The sequence below is a fragment of the Carcharhinus amblyrhynchos genome, chromosome 11, assembly GCF_965287045.1.
Source record: "Carcharhinus amblyrhynchos chromosome 11, sCarAmb.v2.hapA, whole genome shotgun sequence".
NCBI classification, from domain to species: domain Eukaryota; kingdom Metazoa; phylum Chordata; class Chondrichthyes; order Carcharhiniformes; family Carcharhinidae; genus Carcharhinus; species Carcharhinus amblyrhynchos.
Window position 1 is genome coordinate 73,973,343 of NC_137334.1, and position 25,246 is coordinate 73,998,588.

The following is a 25,246-nucleotide window of genomic DNA, read 5'->3' on the forward strand; positions in this document are numbered from 1 at the left end:
AAAAATGTTCTTTATTTCACGGATGTGGGCATCGCTGCATTTTGTTGCCCACTCCCAACTGTCTTCAAAGTAATAATGTTAAGTTGCCTTCTTGACCAGTGAAGTGCATATGGTATAGTTACACCCACAGAGCTACTGGGGAGGCAGTTCCAGGATTTTGAACTGGAGATAATAAAAGTAACAGCATCATGGTTCCAAGTTGGAATGGTGTGTGGCTTGGAGGAAAATCTGCTGGTAGTGGTGTTCCCATGCATCTACGGCCCTATTCTTCTAGGTGGTACAGGTCGTGGATTTGAAAGGAGTTTTTGAAGGAGCTTTGGTAGTTGTTGCAGTGCATCTTGTAAATGGTATGCACTGCTGCCACTGTGCAACAGTGATGGAAGGAGTGAATGTTGAAGGTGGTGGGAGTGGGCTACTCATCCTGGATAGTGTTGAACCTCTTGAGTGATATTGGAGCTGCACTCTCCAGGCAATTGAAGAATATTCCACGTAATTCTGACTTGTGCCTTGTCGTTGGTGGACAGGCTTTGGGGAGTCAGGAGGCAAGTTATTCTCCAAGGAATTTCTAGCCTCTGACCTGCTCTTGTAGCCACAGTATTTATATGGCTGGTCCGGTTCAGTTTCTGGCTAACGACAACCTCCAGGATGTTGCTAATGGGTGCCCTCAACTCAGATGGTTTCTCCTGACAGTGACGTACCCAACGATAGTGATGACATTGTTTGTAAGATTTTTGTGACTATGACTATATCATGCTATTGCTTGACTAGTCCATTAGCTAGCTCGTTGGCACAAGCCCCCACCTCTCCCACCCCCCCAAGTGTTAGTAAGGAGGACTAAGCAGGATCTGCAGGGTTGAGTTTGCTGTTTGCATTTCCAGTGGCTAGGTGATCTGCCTGGTTTCATTCCTTTTACAGATTTTGGTTTGACACAACCAAGTGGTTTGCTAGGCTATTTCAGAAGGCAACTAAGAGTCAACCACATTGCGACAGATCTGGAGTTACATATAGATAAGGATGATAGACTTCCTTCCCTAAAGGACAATAGTGAACCAGCTTTTTTTCTAAATGAGAATAGTTTCATTGTCATTATTACTGAGACTAGGTTTTTAATTCCAGATTTATTAATGGAATTTAAATTCTACCAAGCCGGTACCCCTGTACCCACAACATTACCCTGGACCTCTGGTCTGGTGACAATACCAATACGCCACCGCCTCCAACGGAACTCTCTAAGTCATTGCGAAAACATCATTAATACAAGATTGCACCTCACCAAAACCTTCACAGGGCAATAAATATAGTTCTGTCAGTGTCACCCACATTCCAAGAACAAAAAACAATGCATACTGGAGGATTCATTCTTAAACAATTCTATCTACTCTTCTAACACATAATGTAATGCAAGAATTTATTTTATACATCTGGTACTCCTGTCAAATGTATACTCTAGAAAGGTATCTAAAATGTTTTTAAAATCATGTAGATAATAAGTGTATACTGTACCACGCAAAGACACTATATACAAATGCAATATAAACAGCTCTTGGGAGTCATAAAAATCACGACACAATGATGGGTGGGCCACACAGAGTTTTTTTAATATGGCTTCTCCATCAGTGAGGGAGTCATAAACAATACATATTACAACGCAGCTCATGGTATGCTGGAGAGTCCTTTATTGAGGTACTAATTTACTGCACTTTAAACATTAATAAATACCAGATGATTATGACAAGATTTTGTTCTTTGAATTTCAACTAAATTCTGAATAGATTTATTTCCAGAATTGATGTAACTTAGTAATTAATGATGTCTTACACAACTGCCTTATAATAAAAAAAACTAGAAGAGTATGTTATAATATCCGGGATTTGTGTGCATATGTACGTGCATGCTTGAAAAAGAGGTGAGGACAGAATGTTTTTTTGGCAAATCAACATGGTGTTGAAAGTCAGGAATTAATTTTTATTGGAAATTGTTTCTAGTTTAGAAGCCTGTATTTTTATAGCAGCAGAAGTTTACATTCAGAAAAGCTTCAAATTTGCAAATGCTTTCTAAATACCGATGTTTGCACCCCAAATGCAGTTTAGTATAGCTGCTTTCAAAATGTAGAACAGAAGCTTTACCTATGGAGGAAGCCGAGAAGTGAAGGGCGTTATTTTTAAGTGGGAGGTTTTAGCATAACAATAGATTTCAATTCCAAATTAAGATATTTTAGCTTTGCACATTATCCTGTAAAAGTTGAAAACAGGAAGCATCAACGTCTCTTTAAGGACACGCTCAACACTGAAAATATTTAATTTAGCAAATGACTTGATCTCTTAACTCGTGTGTGGACTTTAAGGTTAAGCGGATTAAAAAAATAAGCTGCCAGTAGACCCTTTAAAATTTCCAGCCTACGCATCACAATGTTAGGTTAAGAATATTACAGTAACAAGGCTACTCAAATTTCAAAAGTTTAAAACATAGTATATTTACTTCTTCCTAACTTTCACTCTTCACTTTGAATGTTGGAGCAACTTCCGAAAAACAATGTCCAAAACATAATTACAAATTTTGCTGAAGGCCAGTTTTCCCAAACAACTGAAGCCTAAAATTGATGATCGAAGTGAGTATACCAACTTTCCCTGAGCTTGCTGAAAATCTTAAACTCTGACCTGCTTCAAAAAACAGGATGGGAATGGAATGAGTTGCAAATCAGAACACTTGGACTTTATGGTCTAGTACTCCATGCTTGGGTCTAAGCTGGAATGGACCAGACACCAAAATTCATCAGCCCACCACATCATCATCCCACCAAAATAGTGACCATCCAAATTCTCTTTGATACCACAAAATGAGGTGATTTTTCAATGGTTCCTTCTTCTCATGCACTAACCCATTCCCTTTCAGAATTACCAACAGTATCTCTTGCGCAAATAAAAAACCCTCTCAACACATATGTCCTTGAAAATTACTTCCCTGTGTCCAAACTCTCTTTCCACTCCAAAGCACTCAGATATGTAACTTTCTAGATCTCTGCTTGTCTCTCGCATAACTCCATCACAATACATACACAAAAGTGGCCTTACCTGAAGTTGAAACTACTCTCTTCTCCCTGTGACTGTGGTCATGGTAAGAAGTCTGACAACAACAGGTTTAAGTCCAACTGATTTATTTGATAGTAAACTCACAAGCTTTCGAGGTTTCCCTCTTCGTCAGGTGAATGGAGAGCACTGGCCTCAGTCAGAGCATATAACAGCACAGACAGTTTACAGATTACTGATTAGAATGCGAATCTTTACACCTAACCTGCTATTCAAGTCTTAAAGTGGCCAACAATGTGAGTTGAATAGCAGGTTAGGTGTAAAGATTTGCATTCTAATCAGTAATCTGTAAACTGTCTGTACTGTTATATGCTCTGTCTGAGGCCAGTACTCTCCATTCACCTGACGAAGAGGGAAACCTCGAAAGCTTGTGAGTTTACTATCAAATAAATCGGTTGGACTTAAACCTGTTGTTGTCAGACTTCTTACTGTGTTTACCCTCGTCCAACGCCGGCATCTCCATATCATGACTGTGGTCATGGTGCAGGCTTGCCTTCCTCATCAATCCTGGAGTTTTTCACAATCACATCCTCCTCCTCCACCACTTCTCCTCCGTTGCCTAACTTACTTCATTCTTACCTATCCAGCTGGTACCCAAGTATTTCCAGTAATGGTTTCACTTCCCAACCCAAGCACCATAACATCATGAACACTTACCTCCTACTTATCTCCTTATTTAAGATATTCTTATTTAAGGAAGGATATAAATGCATCAGAAGCAGATCAGAGAAGGTTTACTAAACAAATACCAGGAATGGCTATTAGTTATTTTATGAGGAAAGATTGGGCAGGCTGAGCTTGAATCCACCAGGGTTTAAAAGAGGTCACTTGATTGAAACGTACGAGATCCTGAGGGGTCTTGACAGGATCAATGTGGAGAGGATATTTCCCCTTGTGGGAGAATCTGGAACTAGGGATGACTGTTTAAAAATAAGGGAGCATCCATTTAAGGCTTAGATGGGAAGTTTTCTTTTCCCAGAGGGTAGAGTGTCTTTGGAACTTCCTTCCTCAAAAGGCAGTGAAAGCAGTGTCCTTGAATGTTTTTTTTTTAAGTCAGAGGTAGATAGATTCTTGATAAACAAGGGGATGAAACATTACCGGGTTTAAGTGGGAAGTTAGTTAGATCAGCTATAATGAAGCCAATGGGCATTGGCAAAGATAGATGGGATGGCTGATTGGAACTGACTACCAAATTTTGGAGGAAGTAAAGTTTACAGACTCTGCAAGATGGGATGTGAGCCAGGAGAATAATGGAGTATTCAAATTTGAATGTGACATAAGGACAGGCAAGAGTTTAGGATTCTATCAGTTAAGGCAAAGTTGCAACATAAATGTAAGCTATTGTTTTTTCAAATTACAACTGCTGTACATTTTATAACTGCTTACAGGAAGCAGTCATACGTAACAGTTAGGAATAGTAGTCCATGATACAGCATCTCCATCAATGCCTCAGACCTTCAAAAATTTGTATCCATGCTGTTGTTATGTTCAGTCGCAACTATTCCCATAACATGGAGAAACAGTACGAGATTGAATCCCGAATTCTATAAAAGGTCTGAGAGACAAGTGATACAGAGGTCTCTTCAAGCATTGGACAAGTGCCATCCTCTCCTGGGTTTGCTTTTCTCTACTCAATCATTCAAATAATGACACATGTAGTACAGTGGCAACATAAGGGAGGATATCTTGCCCTTACTACAGAGTTTCCTGCTTCATTTTTCAAACATTGATCTTTTTGTTTATATAGCTGAGGAAATTCAACACCACTTCAAGTGCCCTGAATGACCGCTCCAACAAGTCAAGAGAAACAAGAGAATTATTGACCTGTTAATCTAACATCTATTGTGGAAACTTATTGGAATCCCTAATTTTTTTTCCAGTTCTCATGCAATATCAACTTGAAGCGTCAATTCTGTATTTCTCTGAAGATGCTGTCTGAGCTGCCGAGAATTTCCAGCATTTTGTGTTTTTATTTTATTATTGCAATCAATAAGTAAAGAGATAGTGACAAAATATGTGGAAAAATTAATGACAAAAAGTCAGCATGAATGTGTAAAGGATAGAGAATTTGTCACGTCAAGCACACCTCATTGAGTTCTCGAGATAGTAACTAAAGTAGTTAATAGAGAAATGTCAATGAACATAGGTTGTATGTAGTTATAGGAGACATTTAATAATGTTCTACATAAGAGACAGTTAACTAAAAATAAAGTTAATGGAATTGAAGACAAATTATTGACCTGGTTAGAAGATTGGTTCAACGGTAAAAGATAGGGATAGTGGATGTGGTCGATTTGGAAGGAATTGACCAGTAGATTCCCACAACAATCTGTACCCTGGCCTGAACTAATTCCTATATTTATTAATGACTTGGATAATGCAATAAAGAGCCACGTTTGTTCTTGACACAAAAATTATGACGTAGTAAGTAGTGTATACTGACACACAAAAATGTACAGATAATTTTAGATTGAGTGAGCAAAGTAAGCTAATAGATTTCAATGCAGGTAACTGTGAAGTCATCCATTTTGCCCAGAAAAGAATAGTTCAGGAAATTATTTAAATGGTGAAGAGCTAACTTTGGACATCCAAAAAGATTTAGGGTTCCAGGTACACAGATTACAAATGTAAGCTATGAAAACTCAAAAATTAAAAGTACGTTAATCTTTTTAACTACAGCATAGCAGTAAAGGACAGGAAGTTTAGGTATGGCTACACAAAGCACTAGGGCATTGTGTATAATTCTGTGCACCACAACTCATGTAAGAAGTGCAGTGCAGATTCAGCAGAATGTTACCCACAGCTTGTAAGGGTAGATTATGAGGGGATATTATATAAACTGGGCTCGAATTCCTTGAGATATAGGTTGAGGAATGAATTGATTGAGGTTTTCAAGATTTTGAAAGGAAGTGATAGGGAGTCTAGAACAAAAAGCTGCAGCTTTAAAATGTGGTACAAGCCACTCAGAAGAGAAGTCAGGAAATACTTCTGGAGTTAAAACATGGCAAAAGTGTGGAATTCTTGTAGTAAGTGTTGCTCAATTAAAATTTTTGATCCAAGATTGATAGATTGTACCTAGCCAAGTATATTAGAGATAGAGAATCAAGGCAGATAGATGGAGTTAAGATATAGAACAACCATGATTCCTTTCAACAGGCACAAGAGACTGAATGACTTATCTACTCCTGTTACTATGTTAACACCAGCTCAGAGTACATCTTCCAAATGGTTGAAAGGCCACTTTAAAAAGCATCCAAAGGACTTCATGACATGTGACATGTAAAATGTGACAAATGGTGTCACCATGTAACTAACATAAAAACACAGCATAGCAAATGGCCTCACAGGTAGCTACCATGAAAGTACAGACTAGTTGCAGAATCATGTGTGTCAGATGAAAAACAGGCCCAAAGGTTTCTGGCCCAATTCTCCATGATGCTCGCTTAATCACTGTCAGTTTTACTGGCACATTCAAACACAGAATCAACATTACAAGTTGTATCCAATAAACCTTCATCATGTTTTCTGCTCACAAAACATCAGACAGATATATTTAAATAAGAACTGCATGGAAATATTCAACTTAAAAACAATTACAGCCATCAAACTTTTACAGTGCCATCTGTTTGCAATTATAATGCCAGCTACAAAAACCATGAAAAATATCTCAAACTAATGGCATCACAAGTAATGTAATACTTCAATGTCAGATAACTTTTGTTTCTGTTTTGAACTGTCTCAACCATTCTTTGCACACCAATCAAATCAGTAAAGTCAATGAGTCAGTACATAAGACAAAGCTGAAGCATTTGCAACCATCTCCAGCAGGAGTGTTGAATCAATGATCCATCTCAGCCTCCTCCTGAGGTCCCCAATATCACATAAACCAGTCTGCAGCAAATTCGATTCACTCTACAGGATTTCAAGAAACAGCTGAACACACTGGAAACAACTAAGACAACAAGCCCTGATAACATGCCTTGTTATCAAGAGCTTCCATTCCAGATCTGGCTGTGCCCATCAGAACAACTACAACGCTGGTATTTACTTACTAATACAGAAAATTGCTCAATAATGAGTAGGATATTTACCAATTCGACCAATTATTGATCTATGTGTCTACTCTCAATCATCAGCAAAGTGATGGATGGTGTCACCAAGTGTTATTAAGCAGCATTTACTCAATTCACCAATGCTCAATTTGGGTTCTGCTTGGGCCACTCAACTCCAGGCCTGATTCCAGCCATGGTCCAAACATGGACAAAAGAGCTGAATTCCTTAGGTGAGGTGAGAATGACAGCCCTCGACACCAAAGCAACAAGGAATCCCAGGAAAATCATTGTCAATGGGAATCAAAGGTAAATCTTTCCACAGTTGGCACTAAAAAAGATGGCTGTGATTGCTGGGGGCTATTCATCTCAGCCCTGTGACATAGAAGTTTCTAAGGATAGAGCCCTGGACCCAAGCATTTTCAGCTTCTTCATCAATGATCTTCTCCCATTACAGGGGTCAGAAATGGGGATGATCACTGGTAATTGTAGAGCATTCAGTCCCAACTTCTCAGATACAGGAGCATGAAAGTCTTGCATAAAGCAAGATCTGGACAACATACGGACCGAAAAGTGACAAGTAACAAGCACAACATACAGGTGCCAGGCAATAATTATTATTATTTTGTTAGCGTCACAAGTAGACTTACATTAACACTGCAATGAAGTTACTGTGAAAGTCCCCTAGTCGCCACATTCCAGCACCTGTTCAGGTACACTGAGGGAGACTTTAGCATGGCCAATGCTCCTAACTAGCATGTATTTTGGACTGTGGGAGGAAACCAGAGCACCTGGAGGAAACCCATGCAGACAGAAGGAGAACATGCAGACTTTGCACAGACAGACCCAAGCAGGGAATCAAACCCAGGTCTGTGGCGCCATCAGGAAGCAGTGCTAAACACTGTGCCACTGTAACCATCATCACTATGATTACCAAATCCCCCACCATCAATACTCTGCAGATTACCCGTTGTCAAGAAACTTAATTATACTGGCTATCTGAATATTGTGGCTATAAGAATAGGTTAAGAGTAGAAATTCTGTGGTAAGAACCCATCTCCACAATCCCCAAAGCCTGCCTACGATCTATAAGGCACAAATCATTACTGTTATGGAATACTTTCCATATGCCTGGATCAATGCAGCTCCAACAACACTCAAAAAGCTTGCCACAATCAAGAGCAAAGCAGCTCACTCATCAACTTATCCAACACCTTAACCATTCGCTCCCTCCATCACTGACATGCAGCAGCAGCAATATATCCCATCTACAAGATACACTGCAGCAACTTGCCAAAACTCATTCAACAGAATATTCCAAACCCACAATCTCTACTATCCAGCAGGACAAGGGTAGCAAACACATGAGAACACACTACCAGCAAATTCCTTTTCAAGTCACACACTATCCTGACTTGGAGTTGTATCATTGTTTCTTCACTGTCACTGGGTCAAAAACCTGGAACTCCTTCCCTAACAGCACCATGGATGTACCTACACCACATGGTTTGCAGTGGTTCAAGGCAGTAGTTCACCACCTTCCGAGACAATAAACGCTAGCAGCAACACTCCCATCCTATGTGTGGATTCACATTTTTAAAAAGAATATATTATAGGGTCTGCGTACAACTCTACAGAACAAATAGCCGTTTTCTGGAATGAGCCTAAGATAGAATAAGTTTATGGATCCACGGTTTGGAATTTCTACATTTCTTTCAACTTTAGGTATCAAATTAGTGACATTAATTATCTGTAATTCAGAGACAATCAAATACCAGGTTTCTAAGTACTTCCCGGTCCATCCCCCATAGCCCTGGACTCCATTGTCTGTCAAAAAAAATTACTGAGAAGAGAATTCCACAGATAAACGACCCCAATTTTATACTTGATTACCCTCGCAATAGACACCAACATTCCAGTTGTCTTCCCAACCATTTGCTGAATCTGCATGTGATTCAGGCACTAGGACACCCAGATCCCGCTGTACAGTAGAGTTCTGTAGTCCCTTGCCATTCAAATAACATATTGTTTTTCTATTCTTTCTGCCAAAGTCAAAAGTTCACATTTTCCCACAATATACTCCATCTGCCAAATTCTTGCCCATTCACTTAACCTGTTATCCCTTTGCAGACTCCAATTTTCAACATTTTCTTACTTCAGTGCCTTTGTCCAAATCATTGATATAGACTGTAAAATAGCTGAGGCTGTAGCACTGATCTCCACAATTCACATCTTGCCAACCCAAAAACCATGCATTTATCCAAGCTCTCTACTTCCTTTACCTACGAGATTTTTGTCTGAGGCATTCCCAGTAGGATATGTTAATTCCATAATAGCAAACTGTTACCACGATAAACTTAAGCACGCACATGAGAAGAGGAAAATACAACACGCCCTATCAGCAAAGACAACAGAAACTAACACTACCTTAATATGAAAATTAACACAACAAATAATCTACGTAATGAATACAATTTCATTTTGGACATTAGGTGTACTTTGGTCTTTCTAGACATATTAATTTCAATATTATTAGTTGCAAGTTAAGATCAAGACATAAAGAAAATACGTTAATTGGGGCTTCCAAATTTGCCAGCATGATGTTCAGGGTATTTATGCTTAATCTGGAAATTGTCAAGAAGATTTCAGCAGAGTAGTAAAGTAGGCTGGAACTGTTTTCTAATGTACGAAGTTGCAAGGACAGCACATGACACCCACAATAACAGTCTCATCACGCACCTCTGGGGAGCCACATTCTAGGCTGATCAGCAATAACCCTGACCCACCTCACATCTTATCCAGTAATGATATTCAATGGGTTTACAGACCTCAAGGATGTTTTCCATTTTAAACACAAGTGCTTTAAACATCTGGCATGATAACTTTTTTTTTTAAATTCATATAATTCTTGAGCCGAATATTCATCTTTGATTCAATTATTTCAATGTCAAATCTCTTTTACACAGATATCAACACCAAGAAAGCCAAATGAACTGATTAAAATAAAAAAGCTCTCATTTTGGAAAGAAAACTCTCATTTTGACCGATGTCACCTTATATGTGGAATGTTTCTGCAGGTGTAGATGAATGTCATTAGATAATAGAAAATATGCAAATGTACCACAATCTCAGTTTTGATATGTACAATCAAATAATTCCATTACTGAACAGTAATGACTTAAGCAGCTTATAATTACTAAAACAAACTGGGCTAATAATACTTTACTGTTCACAGTGAGATAAATGAGCTCTTCTATACTGTTATCACAAATGCAGTTTAAATAGCATGCCGTGCTCACGCATGGAATAAGAAAGTGAGTTGAAAGTAAGCTTCCATTATAATCTTTATTGTATTGATGGTGACAAATGATAGACCGTTAGAATGAGCATTTAATGTTTTTGTACCTATAAAGGAAAAAATTGAATATTAATGCGGTCAATCATAATGTCATTTGTGAAACATTATATACTCCCTTCTCATTCTGCATATTTTCAGGGGAAGGGGGGACTATCATTTTTTTGTGCATCAATAGTTTAATTCAGATTTTGCACTAGTTATCAATCAGTGTCACAGTTGCGGCTGATCCCAAGTTCTTATTTGATTACAATATTATTATGCTGTCTCTGTTTAAAGAAAAGGAAAATTCCAGTGAGACAAGACAGATTAGAAGGTAGCCAGAAATCTTTTCATTTAGAAAAAAATGCTGCAACTCTACCCCTTCGCTGACTGCAGACCCAATAATAACAGCAAGACAAGAAAATATTATCTTAAAACTACTTGCAGCACTAACAATGCAAGCTATCAAATAAAAGTTCTCATCAACCAAGTAAATTAAATCAGATGGGAAAATAGGACAATTTTACAATATAACCCAAATTCAGACAAGGGCCATACACCTCGACATTTACCCATCAATGATGTTATTCTCTTTTCATGAGTTTGGCACACTCTGTTATTAGCTTCTAATAAAACATTCTACTCATGTTGAGCAACTCCTATTGGCAATACTAAATTTCAAGTGACATGCTGTAAGGATAAGGTGCTTCAGGCAACACAAGAATAGGCTGCAAACCAAATAAATGTTTGAGTGCTGTTCTTTATATGCAAAAAATATATTTCCCAATGCATTATATTTTTGCCCAACATGGTAAAATGCTTTTCCAAGTCACAACTGAGAAGAAATGGTTCTCCAAAAAACTTTGCAACTTTAAGAAGTACTGTAGGCTTTTGCAATGGTTCACTAATAACCTCATTATTAATCAAATTAACTTACTTATGCTGGATGGGTTCCCATTTTGGGCAGAACAAACCATCACACATGAAAAAATGTAAGGAAACACTGAGAGCCAATAAAAAAAATCACTTTACTCATGTTAGCTCTTTAGTGAACTTTAAATTTCAGTTACTGACCTGGTAATGTCAGGAAACTTGATTGGAAAATACAGCACTTGGCACTTGGGCCTAATGTGTTTCTCAAGTTCTTTGGGTCGATGATCAGGAATTAGCTTCATGAAAGAGCCAATGGATGCGAGGAATGATTCCATATTAAATGCTGAATTGAACACGACCACATCAGCCACCAAGCTGAAAACAGAGAAATCAGGCTGTTTAAAAAATAAACATTTTAGATCTTGCTCATGACTAGACTTCTGGCCCAATTTGTAATAGAAAATATTGTCTCGAGACACTGATTAAACATTTATTGTTGATTGTTAATATCCAAGTCACTCATACTTACATTCCGCTGTGGTTTCCACAAATGCACATAAAGGCCTTCAACCCCTTTACTTTGAAAGCGTAAACGTTTCTGAGATGCTTTGGTCAGACAGACACTGTAAGCAATCCAACTACGCTTTGGAGACATTCTCAACACACCTTAGCAGAGATTAGCTGGACACTGAACTAGAACAGAGTTCCACTTATGGTTCATATATACAATTTTACCCAGATCAGGACTGTTCCTGGAGATTATGTCTACAAGGACAGCAATCTTACAGTCTGCTAATATATAGACATCTTAGTATCTGAGCAACGGTCCTGTTCCACAGATACAATTCGTCAAACTTTTTGCATCCCTCACTCATCATATGTCTGACTAAAATGTCAGACACTATCATTACTAGCTGTTGCTCACTGATTAAACTTACTGCTTATCCAATTTTTGGCGTGGAAGCTCAGAAAACAACTAATATGAAACCATTCCCTTTGACCAGTATTGAAAATTATTTTTGATTTTACTGTAATTTATACTTGGACCTCTGAGTTGGTGACCTAGTCCCACCACAAGATGCCCAGAATATATCTGAGACACCGAAATGGGAAAAAGTTCAACCTCTTCTGCTGCTTCACATATGTTGTCCAGGTCTCATTACTGTAGATGAGTGCACAGTCTTTGTAGACTTGCTGTTTGGAATTTTCAACCAAATTGCTATTATTTCATACTCCCTTAGGTTGGACATAATTGCTGCAGTTATTCTGATGCATATGATGGTTTCAAGTGCCCAATTGCTGGCGATTGTGGAGCCTTGATGAGAAACAATCGATGACCTCAGTGACAGTGCTGATAGATGGCAGTATGGCAACATCTTGTCTTCCTGATGTTGATGGTCAAACCAAACTCTTCACAGGTGTGAGTGTTCATTCATCTGCTGCGGCAGGTATTCCTCAGTGTGGAATGTCAGTGTGGTATCAACATAGCGCAACACTCTGATGAGTACTTGGTGCACCTTTGTTTTGGATCACAGGATGGCCAGGTTGAACAGCCTTCTGTCAGTTCTGATATGTAAACAGGCACCCTCTTATGACAGCAGCTAAGCGAAGAACATACCAAAGAGTGCTGGTGCTAGAACATAATCCTGTTTGATCTCATTGCAGATCTCAAAGGTTCCAATATTGTGACTTCGTAGTTGCCCTTACCTGTCATGTTGTCATGGAAAGAGCAATTTACAGTGAGCTGCTTCAGCAGACAGTCGAATTTCTCCAGAAGCTTAAACTACATTGCCACTGCTTACTAGGTTGAATTCCGTTCTGGGTGCAATATCTACTACCAATATCTAGGAGATCTCTTTTTGGGCTTGAGGGCTGCTCACATCCTCATTTGTACTTTCTTTTCCAGATGGCGCAGCTTTCCTACCTAGTCCCTCTTCTTATCTTTCTAATGATTTTCATAAGATCATGATGGTGATAATTAGTGGTCTTCTTAGTTCACAGAAGTTTTCTTACAGCTACTTGACTGAGATTTGGGATAGAAATGTTTGAGCAAGATCTTCAGTCTGGCAAGGGCAACTTGAGTAAATACTTTTCCCACAATGGCTTAGTAGGTAGGGCAATGAACTTGCTCACATTCTGGGACAGGCATGGGAACAGTGTCCCTAGGATCTGAAAGATCTCTAAAAGTTTGTGTGGCTTGGCCACAAATAAGTCCATGCTTTCAGAGGGGCTGCAGTGAGGGTCCCTGCTTACTCTTCTGCACTATCTACCGGGGTATTCTTCTCGGGACTACTCTTATGTAGTTTTACAAACCCACGGGCCTTCCTTTTAACCTCCAGCATTCAGGTCTGGAAAGTTCTATTTTGTTTTAATGGGAACATAACAAATCTAGGAGCTCTCTTTTCCGACTTTGAAAGGGCTTCTCACACCCCAATTTGTACTTTCCTTTCTGGGTGGTGCACCTTTCCTATCGATGTCCCCTTCTTATCTTTCCCATGTATTTTGTGGTGGTGTTGAAAGTCTCTGCCAATGTTGCCAGGCCTATATGTAAGGTCATAGCTGTACGCTGTGTCAGTTGCATCCATGGCTGTGAGGGCTCTCAGGTCCTCCAAATGCATTTTTCAGATTGGGGTGGGGGGGGGGTGGTGAGTGGTGCTGTGGAGAGCTGTTTTTAAATTCCTCCAGCAATATCCCTTTTAGGTGTGCTGCATTTTTAAAAAATGGATCCACCAGTTCAACACAATTTGCTCCAGACCATCTACAAAGGTCTGGGTGTTTCTTGTGTGTGCTCCAGAATTGCTAGCGATATGCCTCTGAGACCATCTAGGGAAGGTAATCTTGGTCTGTTTATAATTTCAGGAGTCAGCATGGGATAAACCTCCAGGGTTCTCCCCAATAGCTGCCCTTGAATTAAAAAAAAATCAGATATCCAATGGCCATTTTATCTGTCTGCTATTATTCAGAAGTGGCGAAAAAGGATTCCATGTCACTCTTCAAATTTGGGAACAAATCTAGCGTACAAATCTAGTCTTAAATTGGCATCCATTTATTCTGAAACTATGCCCCCGGTCCCAAACTCTTCCATGAGAGGAAACATCTCTCAGCATTTACTCTGTCAAGCCCTTTAAGGACCATCCTGGCTGGGAAAGTCAGTTCATCTATTTATCTAGATTTGTGATTACAATGCATCCTTACAATGGGATGCAAGATTCCACAAGGATGTGGAACTCTTTTATTCTTGTAATCTCTATTTGAACCTTCCAGAACAGAGAGCCAATATTCAGTCACGTGACCGGCACCAACCATTTTGTGCTTCAGCAGAAGTCCATTTTAAAGTGACCAAAAATTGAAGTTTTGATACATGCAGTTTTAAATTTGTTTTCATGCCTCATTGGTGTACAAGTCAATGATGTTCCATGTTGATCACAGTTATCTTGCATGAGTTATCAGGAAACTGCAGTTCATCTGTTAATCACATGTACATGGTGTGAGTGTTTCAGCTTGCTGATTGATGATTTACTTTTCTGTTTATTTGCCTGGTATAAAGTATTACACCCACTTGTTGAGCACAGGCTCTACCCAGTAGCCAGTGAAGCAGATAGGTCATCTTATTAGTCAGGGGCTGTGGCTGACCAGTGGGTTCTTCCGACTAAACAGCCCAGAACATACATTTGCTTCGGCTACGAAGTTGGGTTTATCACTTGTAACTGTTGTTACCTGTGTTGCATTAATATTCTGCAGTGAAATTGGAGTGTCCTCACCAGGTGACAAGCCTGGACAAATTTTATGGAGAACCGTGGCTGCCTAAAGGTCAGGGTCAACCTCTCAACCCCCTTGGTTCAGTCCAAAGGAGCACAAAGCACTACTTTTGGTACCAATCTGGTTCTAAGTGTTGTCGGAAAAATTATATATTTAACCATCAGTCCAGCTTTGGGCTCCACTCCATTTTTTTTGGTCAGGATTTGTTCCCTTATGTAAACTTATGGTCAAACCACCCAATATCCTTGGCCTCCGTGCCAACTCGCCTAGTATCCACAAAGTGCAGACTTCAGGAGATATATTGAGATGAAATAAAATCAACGTTTAAGTATCTAATACAGCCTTCACTATATTAAAAACACACCGATTCACGAAAGCTCATTAAAAACTTCAATATTTCTACAAATACTTAATCCTTCATAATGAAAAAATTTCACCAAAAACTGCTACTCCTTTAACAATGTGAGTTCTCAATCAAATCAAATTACGACACCTGTTGAGATAATTATAGCTTCTGGAAAGCAGCCAAGCATTCAAATAACATGACAGCCCTCAGGCAACACACGGCAATTGTAATTGCTAGAACAGAGCTTTTTCCAACTCTCACTGACACCACCAAACTTGATTTTCTTAAAAAATGAATGGGAATTGAAATAACGTTGCATCATAACAGTTCTACAGACCTTATCCACCTTTCGAAAGTATTTATGTCTACTTTTAAAATTGTGACTCACAAACCACGGTTTGAGGCCCTAGCTACAGCAAAAATGGCATCTGTTAGAACTCAGCAGTAAGTTTAAATGACCCTGTTGAGTTTGAGTTTTCTTATGTGTGAAAATGGATTTGTCAGAAATGGGGGCAAGATTTCCACATCCAGATCCCGCCTGCCACTTTTAAAGGTCTATGGAGTTTGCACAACTCTGCAAAAACCAGGTCTCGATTTTTCTAATGCTACGTTCAATAGTGCTATAGGGGTGTTAGAAGAGTCTCCACATATACAAAAGTTGCTTACCAGGCTTGGGATTTTATAGTATATTAAGAGGCACTGAGAGAAAATAATTCCATCTCATCAAATCGAGGTAGCTTCAGCAATGGATGAGACGAGAATATGACTTGCAAAGACAGCATTTGTACTGTTGATACAATGATAGAAGATTATTAGAGTGCAGTTGATAAGGTAAGAGGAGATAGGCAGTTGCAGGGATAGAAGGACAGTGAAAAAAATGCTAAATTGAAGAAATAGGAACAAGAAGACTTTCACTGTCCAGTGAAGGCATGGAGAGGATCAAGTTGTCGTTTTTCAGACATTGTATTGCAAGAATGGAGAATATCTGCCCTGAGGACTGAAGGAAATTAATAAATGTAGAGTGAAATCATCAGCTAAATTGAGGATTGGGTTAAAAATGATTAAAGCAGGTCATTGATACAGATAAAACCAGAACGAGAAAATAACTTATCCATGGGGAACTCTGTGTTAATGATAATTCTTTGAAATTTGCTGTTATTTTTAACCAGAGGTATTTGATAACATCCCTCTCCTTGCCCCATCAATAAGGGCTCTGAGTTCCCACAGTGCACTTTAAGCAATGCAGCTTCACTCACTGTCCACACAGCTTACAATGGTCTGAACTTAAGAAGCTGGACTGTAACAATAAAAAGAACAGGGAATAACAGAAAAGATGGGAGATTTTAATATAGACTTCCTGTGAACTATCCCCTCTTTTAACTTTAATTCCTTTTTAATCACAGTTGGTCAAGAGATTACTTCAGCAGATATATTGCAACATGACAGATGTTGTGGCATGGGGAGCCAGGGTTCAAAGTTCCTTTGTTATATAATATAATTGAATCCTAAAAAAAATGCAAAGTCAGTTTGTCAAGCAGCCTTATTCCATGACCATTGTTTCTTTAAATGCAGGTAAAAAGATACGAATTTTCAAACCCTTGACCCATAGGCCATTTCAATGCGTATTCAACAATTCCTCCTTAATAAAAGTAGAAAACCAGCATACATGCGGGGGAAGGGAATTAAGGCACATGGGAGCAGGTTAGGGAAGAGGTCACCATGGTGGACCTGAGTACTGGCACAGATCAGATGGGTCAAATAACATGATTCTGTAGACTCTAGGTAAACATTGACTTCTAGAAAAAAAAATTAGTTTCCTGTGCTTTTAAAATTTGCTCTTAGTGTACTGATTGTACGCTAAATGAGATTTACTGCTCATTTCCTCCCTTTCTGTAGCTGACTACTAGATAGTGGGAGCACACCCACCTTATTTGTTTGTACTGTTCAAGACTGCACAAAACACACACAGAGTCCTCAAACCCCATTTGCTTCAGGGAAACCCCAGAAATTCTCCAGGAAATGCAAATTGGTCTTTTGGGTCCCTTGCACTCAACTTGGTCTGATCTGAACCTACCGATACTTTCTCAACCCAAGTGTATTTCCTGATTCTGGTCATTGGTATAATTCATACACTTCACAAACACAGCAAACTCAACGCTAAGCTCTAGGAACAGTATTCAATACCATTTTTGCTCACAGTCCTTTTGCATATTCAATGATTTGAGTAAGTCTGAGCTCATTCTTTAGAGTGAGCACTTCTCCAATCTTGTTTGAAAAATTGAGTCAAGAGGCAGCATTAAGGCGGGCCACCTCAGTAACATTGGATTTTCTTTCTCCCCAGGCACAAATATTCCATCCTTCATTGTCACTGCAATGTGTCTGCATTTTGCTACACCATCACCTTATAGCTTGATCTTCAAATTTGCATGTGGGCATTAGTAATCCCTACTGTTGCATACAAAGTGGATCTAATCATAAAGGACAAGTGTTTCACCACAATGTTTATAACTCAATTTAGGAGTTCACTGTCTTGAAAAAGGATGAGACACAGATGCCACTAACGATTGCACCCACCCCCACCCCACCCATTTTTAACAGGGTTCCAAAAGTCAGAAAATCATAGAATCCCTACAATGCAGACAGAGGCCATTCAGCCTATCTAGTCTGCATCAACTCTCCAACAGAGTATTATGCCCAGGATCTTTCCCATAACCCCTGCTAATCCCCCGAATCTACACATTTCGGGACACTAACGGGTAATTTAGCATGGCCAATCCACCTAACCTGGACATCTGTGGACCGTGGGCGGAAACCAGAGCACCCAGAAGAAAACTACGCAGACTGGAGGAAAACATGCAAACTCCACGCACAGACAGTCACCCAAGCCCAGAACTGAACCCGGGTCCCTGAGGCAGCAGTGCTAACCACTGTGCCATCATCTTCTCTGGGAGTCAATGAGTCACCATCAATTTAAAATAGCTACTCGGTGTGAAGTGAGAAATTAGGAAAAATTTATTTATACGAGGATTGATAAAACTTTTGTGTTGAGATAGTGACTATTTCATTTTTCTTAATGGGAAAATTGGATAAATAAGGTAGAGGAAGACACGGTGGCTATAGAGAGAGAGTGGAACAGCAGAATTTGGATTGCATTGGCAAACACCTGCACAGACATGGTGGGCCAAATGACCTACTTCTGTGCTGTAAATATTAGCGACTATCAAACAAAAAATATTAGCATTTACTCTAGCGCTAAGCCACTTCATGATACCTTGATTTATAAACCACCCTGTTTTAGCTTGCACCTCAAGAAATCATTTAGAGTTGTGCTTAATCTTGTAATTTGCCAGCCACATGCACATACAATTTCTAGCAGGGTCATTTGACAGCATTCAGGAGGATATAACTTGAGGAATCAATTGAAGTATCCAATATGTTCACTGAGACAGAAGCCAGACAAACTCAAGCACAGAGCAGGAATTGATGCTTTTGGCTTGGTACTTCATGATGCTGTACCTTTACCCACAAGTTCATTGTTGAAGTTTGTGACTCAATTCCATTCCCTTGAAATATCAATGCTGAAAATAGTAATCGGTATTGCAGAAAATGGGGGTAGGTGGATAACTTCCACACTTCAAAGAGGGAATTACATCTGTTTTATCTAAAATGGAGGAAGCGTTTTAAAAATGCTATCCAGTTGTGAATAGTAAAATTGGTCTGTTTTGTCAGATGTGTGTTGTAGACTCACCACAAATAAGTTTGGACATTAAAGTCAAACATATATTAAATGGTTTTCATTCCATCTTCTCCCTCCTTGTGGCTATCTGAAGATGAACATGCCCCAAATTTGATAGGTTTTAAAATTTAAAGAATAGAAATGGTGTGTATAATCTCTACTTTCCAGTCCAACAAGCTGGTCAAAATCTAAACTGTACAATAAACACAATTAGTCACTGTTATGTATTGTAAAGTCTGTGTAATTAGTCACATCATGAACTGTGATGTCACCAGAGGCATTTGCGAGTTTTCATCTCTTTTCCATGTTGCACTTCAATAAGGCAACACCTTGTAAATAAAGCTGCACTGGTTTATTTAAGTAACCAACAGTGTGGCATCTCAGAAATCCTTTTTTCCATGCTGTCAGATCAGTCAGTAACAATTGTACATAAAGAACAGCCACTGCTAACATTTCTGTTTTGAGTTAAGTGAGCTCATTTGGTCAAGGATTATATTTTAATGGGGTTAAAAACAGCCTCAGCAGCAATTGAACTAGGGAAAACGGAGAGATACAGTTGGGGTTCCTGCTCCTGATTCTTATTCAGTGACATCTGCTATAATTTTCTCCTTCATAAATGCTGTGCAAGGAGGGGATTGGCTTGGGCTGTGATGTCCCCATTGTCAAGTAGCCCTTTAACAGTGACAGTCACTTGCACACAAACTTTGGTCACTTAGGCAAAGTAACGGAAAGTAGCCAGTGCCTAAAGTACCATATCCCACCATGTCTCTTCAGAACAAGCGAGGAAAAATGAACAGAAAAGCAAGGGAAGGAATAAAATGCATTGAGCCAGTGGGGGATATTAAACATGTAAAAAATAGCACCTGCCAATGGATTGCACACTGGCTGCTGTGATGTCAAAATATTTGAAAAGAATGTATATGTTAAATAGTTCCCATCATTACCATACCAGCCAAAAGATAAACTAATCGAAAAAAATTCAAACTATCAAAATAATTTGTGAAAAAGTTGTCCAGAAAGTAAGATGGAATGACTGTAGTGGAGAAACTAAAGAGATAAACAGTCAAAAGCAGGTTGGGATTTAATTTCTAATATTCCAAGTATAATACTAACTGTGTGGTCACTAGGACCAAAGAGAAAGGATGTTTATGTTTTGCAGATTGAATATACGCTAAAAACAAAACTGGCGCTATCAAAGGTGATCACAGAAGAGTGGTGCAGGTAAATTACCACAAACGCAGAGGTTTGCAAAATCCAGAGTTTTGGTCGGAAATGGGTTATTAGGCAGAAATGTTTTTGCTGTGCTGAATCTGAGAAAGTACAGAGATGAGCCAGCGTTTATCACACTGTGCAACTGCCCTGCTGTGGAAGTTTAACATAAAGTGGCAGCTGCACCCATAATCCCTCCACAAACAAACTCAAAGTAGCAGAGACACGATACAAAACAATGAACACATTCAGTTTTCTGACTTAATCCATGCAGCGAGGAAGTACGACCCATATACCAGAGCAGTTACAATGTTATCAGCTTTGCAGGGTGCAAAACCAAAAGCTTCAAATGATTGTGCAAGGAATACAGAATGACTCCAGAAAAATATCTACTTGAATTTATCAAGGGATGGAGGGAATTGAAGGTGGTGGTGGCGTGAGGAGAGCTGGGGGGACTGGGGGGGAGGGGGGAGGAAAAGAGGACGGGAATGTTGAGAGAGAGCAAGGATTCTTAAAATACAAAGATACTCTCAATTTTATTCAAACAATTTCACTTCATGTTTGAAAATAAGTTTCTATGTCCATGAATTGAACTGTAAACTCTGTTTTCAACAGACTTCACCAATACATATGTGTTAATCTGTCCTCCCGACTTCCTCTTTATTTCCCAGACTTTAGCCTGTCCTTGGCATGGCCACAGGGTCAAGTCTAGATTTCATTCTAGCCTGGGGTGATTTACCTTCCAGTTCGAGTAAACTGAGAGCAGGTACATCATGAGTGAAATCAATCTGTTTCTCCTTTTCTGTTTTATCTGTTCTTCAGCTGTAATTCCTCCATAATTAGACTGACTGCTTCCTATTCCTTATGTATTTTATATTGAAAGGGATTTTTTTTCCCTCAACCTATAGTTCAAGCATAAGTTTGAGCAATGTATACTTGATCTTGGTATGTTTGCACTGGAACATAGGACACAAGAGCAGGAGTAGTCCATCAAGTCCTTGATGCTTGCTCTTCCATTCATTCAGATTATGGTTGATCTGGTTGTAGTCTCAGCTACACTTTCCTGTCCATTCCCCCATGACCCTCAAAACCCTTGTCTCTCAACATTCTGCGTGAATAAATTGCATGACCCAGCCTCCATGCTTTCTGAAGGACCACAGAGAGAAAAAAAACTTCCCTCAGTCATAAAAGACCTATTTTTTCTTAAACAGTGTACCCAGCTCAAGTTTCATCCACAAGAGGAAACATCCTTCCAGTATCCACCTTATCAAGATCTCTCAAACTATATGTTTCACCTCACATTCTTCTAAACTTAAACCTGCTCAAACCTTCTTAGGACAAGCCTTTCATTACAGGGTCAACCAATTGAACCTTCCCTGTATTGTCTCTAATGCAATTTTTTTCACATAGGGAGATCAAAACTGTACACACATTCCAGATGTGGTGTCACTACTGCCCTGTACACTAGCAACAGTAAAACATCCCTACTACTACATTCGATTCGCCCTATAATAAACCTCAACATTCCACTCACCTTACGAACACTATACTTGCTTTTCGTGATTCATGTACCAGGTTACTCAGATCCTTCAATATCACTCAATTCCACAATCTCTTTTCATCTAAATAACATAATGCTTTACTATTTGACACGGTGGCACAATGGTTAGCACTGTTGCCTCACAGCGCCAGGTACCCAGGTTCAATTCCAGTCTCAGGTCACTGTCTGTGTGGAGTTTGCACATTCTCCCCGTGTCCATGTGAGTTTCCTCTGGGTGATCCAGTTTCTTCCCACAGTCCAAAGATGTGTGGGTTAAGTTGATTGGCCATGCAAAATTGACCTTCGTGTCAGGGGATTAGCAGGGTAAATATGTGGGGTTACGAGAATAGAGTCCAGGTTAGATTGTAGTTGGTGCCAACTTGATGGGCTGAATAGCTTCCTTCTGCACTTTAGGGGTCCTATGATTCTTCCTGTCAAAGTGGACCAATTAACATTTTCCACATTATGCTGCATCTGCCAATTTTTCACCCACTCACTTAACCTGTCATCCCTTTGCAGACTTCACTTGACAACTTACTTCCCTACTTATCTTGGTATGTTCAACCAATTTAGTTACCATACAACAATTCTTTCATGCAAATCTTTAATGTAAATCGTAACTAGTTGAGGCCCCAGCATTGATCCTTGTGGCACTCCACTAGCTGTAGGCAAAAAAGACCCACTTATCCCCACTCTCTACTTTCTGTTCGCTAACCAACCCTTTAACTATTCTAATATGCATCTACTATCAGTGACGCCACTTCAGCCTGCCCCAGGACGCAGACCATCTGGTCCTGGGGGTTTGTCAGGCTTTAGGTCTAATGGCTTATGCAGCATCTTTCCCTCAATGTTTCAATATCTTCCCCCTGTTCGTCTTTTGATTTTCAAACATCTCTGGAAAGTTTTCAAGCTCTTCTACAATGAAGACAGAACCAAATATATGCTCAATACCGCTGCTATTTCTTTGTTTTCCAATATCAATTCTCCAGACTCACTCTTTAGAAGACCCACACTAGCTTTAGTTACACTTTTCCTATTTAAGTGCAGACAGTCCTCAACATTACAGCGTTTAAGTTACAACGAATTGCACTTACTTCATTTTAAAGTTTGCACCATGTTTTGGTTTACATCAGTTTTGATGTTACAACAGACGTAGAAGGGTAATTTAGACTCAAAACATCAACTCTGTTTCTCTCCACAGATGCTGCCAGGCCTGCTGAGTTTATCCAGCATTTTCTGTTTTTATTTAGAATTCCAGCATCTGCAGTATTTTGCTTTTATCAAAGTCACCATGATTATTGAGATACTTTTCTGACAAGTCAAATTTATTTCTTCTTGTAAAATCTGCCTTACAGCATAATTACCGTTAGGAGGCCTGTAAACTACTCCTACAAGTAACCTCCTACTTTTCCTATTTCTTATCTCTACCCAAACTGAAGCTATTTCTTGGCCTTTTGAGCAAACTAATTGAGGCCCCAGTACTGATCATTGTGGCACTCCATTCTCTTTCTACTGTATCAACGACATCCTTCATTAACAGAACTACCCTGCCATTTGTTCCTATCTTTTCAAAATATCGAATACTCTCCAATAATCAAGTCCCAGCCTTTGTCACTCTGCAACCATGCTTCTATGACAGTGATCAAGTCATTTGTACTTCTAAAACTTACCCCTGACACCTCCTCTTATACCTACTCCCCAGCACCTTAAACCTGTGTCCTCTTGTGGCAGCCATTTCAGCCCTGGGAAAAAGCCTCTGAGAATCCACCTGATCAATACCTCTCAACATCTCATAACACTTCTATCAGGTCACCTCTCATCCTTCGTCTCTCCAAGGAGAAAATACCAAGCTCTCTCAACCTCTCCTCATAAGGCATGCCACCCAATCCAGGCAACATCCTTGTAAATTTCCTCTGCACCCTTTCAATGGCTTCCACTTCATTCCTATAATGAGGTGACCAGAACTGAGCACAGTACTCCAAGTGGGGTCTGACCAGGGTCTTATACAGCTGCAGCATCATCTCCCATGCCTAAACTCAATGCTTTGATTGATGAAGGCCTTCTTAACCACATCCTCTACCTGTGAAGCCAATTTGAGAGTCCTATGAACCCAGACCCCAAGATCCTTCTGATCTCCACACGGCGAAGAGTCTTACCCTTAATATTACATTCTGTCATCCAATTTGACCTGCCAAAATGAACCACCACTCACTTACCTGGGTTGAAGTCCATCTGCTACTTCTCCGCCCAGTCTTGCATCCCATTTATGTCTCGCTGCAACTTCTGACATCCCTCCACACTATCCACAATACCTCCAACCTTCATGTCATCGGCAAACTTACCAACCCATCCCTTCACTTCCTTATCCAGGTCATTTATAAAAATCACAAACAGCAAGGGTCCCAGAACAGATCCCTGGGGGACTCCACTGGCGACCGACCCCCATGCAGAAAAAGACCCATCTAAAACCACTTTTTGCCTTCTGTGGGCAAGCCAGTTATGGATCCACAAAGCAATGCCCCATTGAATCCCAGGCCCCCTCACTTTTTCAATAAGCCTTGCATGGGGGACCTTATTGAATGCCTTGCTGAAGTCCATATATACCACATCTACCGCTCTTCCTTCGTCGACTATTTTGAAAATCATCACATTTTCAAAAAACTCAAGCAGGTTCGTAAGGCACGATCTGCCTTTGACAAAGCCGTGCTGACTATTTTTGATCATACTATACTTCTCCAAATATTCATAAATCCCGTCTCTCAGGGTCTTCTCCATCAACTTACCAACCACTGATGTTAGACTCACCGGTCGACAATTTCCTGGGCTATCTCTACTCCCTTCCTTGAATAGAGGAACCACATCCGCAATCCTCCAATCCTCCAGAACCTCTCCTGTCTCCATCGATGATGCAAAGATCATCACCAGAGGATCTGCAATCTCTTCCCTCGCCTCCCACAGTTAACTGGGATACATCCCATCCAATCCTGGCGACTTATCTAACTTGATGCTTTTCAAAAGCTCCAAAACATCCTCTTTCTTAATATCCACCACTCAAGCTTTTCAGTCCGCGTCAACAGCCAAGATCCTTTTCTACCGTGAATACCGAAGTAAAGTGTTCATTGAGCACCTCTGCTATTTCTACCGGTTCTATACAAACTTTCCCACCGTCACATTTTATAGGTCCTATTCCTTCACATTTCATCCTTTTGCTCTTCACATACTTGTAGAATGCCTTAGGATTTTCCTTAATCTTACCTGCCAAGGCCTTCTCCTGACCCCTTCTGGCTCTCCTAATTTCTTAAGTTCCTTCC

At 39.8% G+C, this 25,246-nt stretch overlaps 1 protein-coding gene across 6 annotated transcripts in view; it reads right to left on the reverse strand.

The window, feature by feature from the left end:
- Positions 1 to 25,246, reverse strand: part of gtdc1 (glycosyltransferase-like domain containing 1) — a 304,588-nt gene that overhangs the window by 166,449 nt on the left and 112,893 nt on the right. For all 6 annotated transcript variants that reach the window (XM_080199378.1, XM_080199376.1, XM_080199377.1 and 3 more), the window contains one exon: positions 11,547 to 11,720. In XM_080199378.1, coding sequence (XP_080055504.1) covers positions 11,547 to 11,720 — 174 coding nt within the window. The remainder of the gene's footprint in view (positions 1 to 11,546; positions 11,721 to 25,246) is intronic.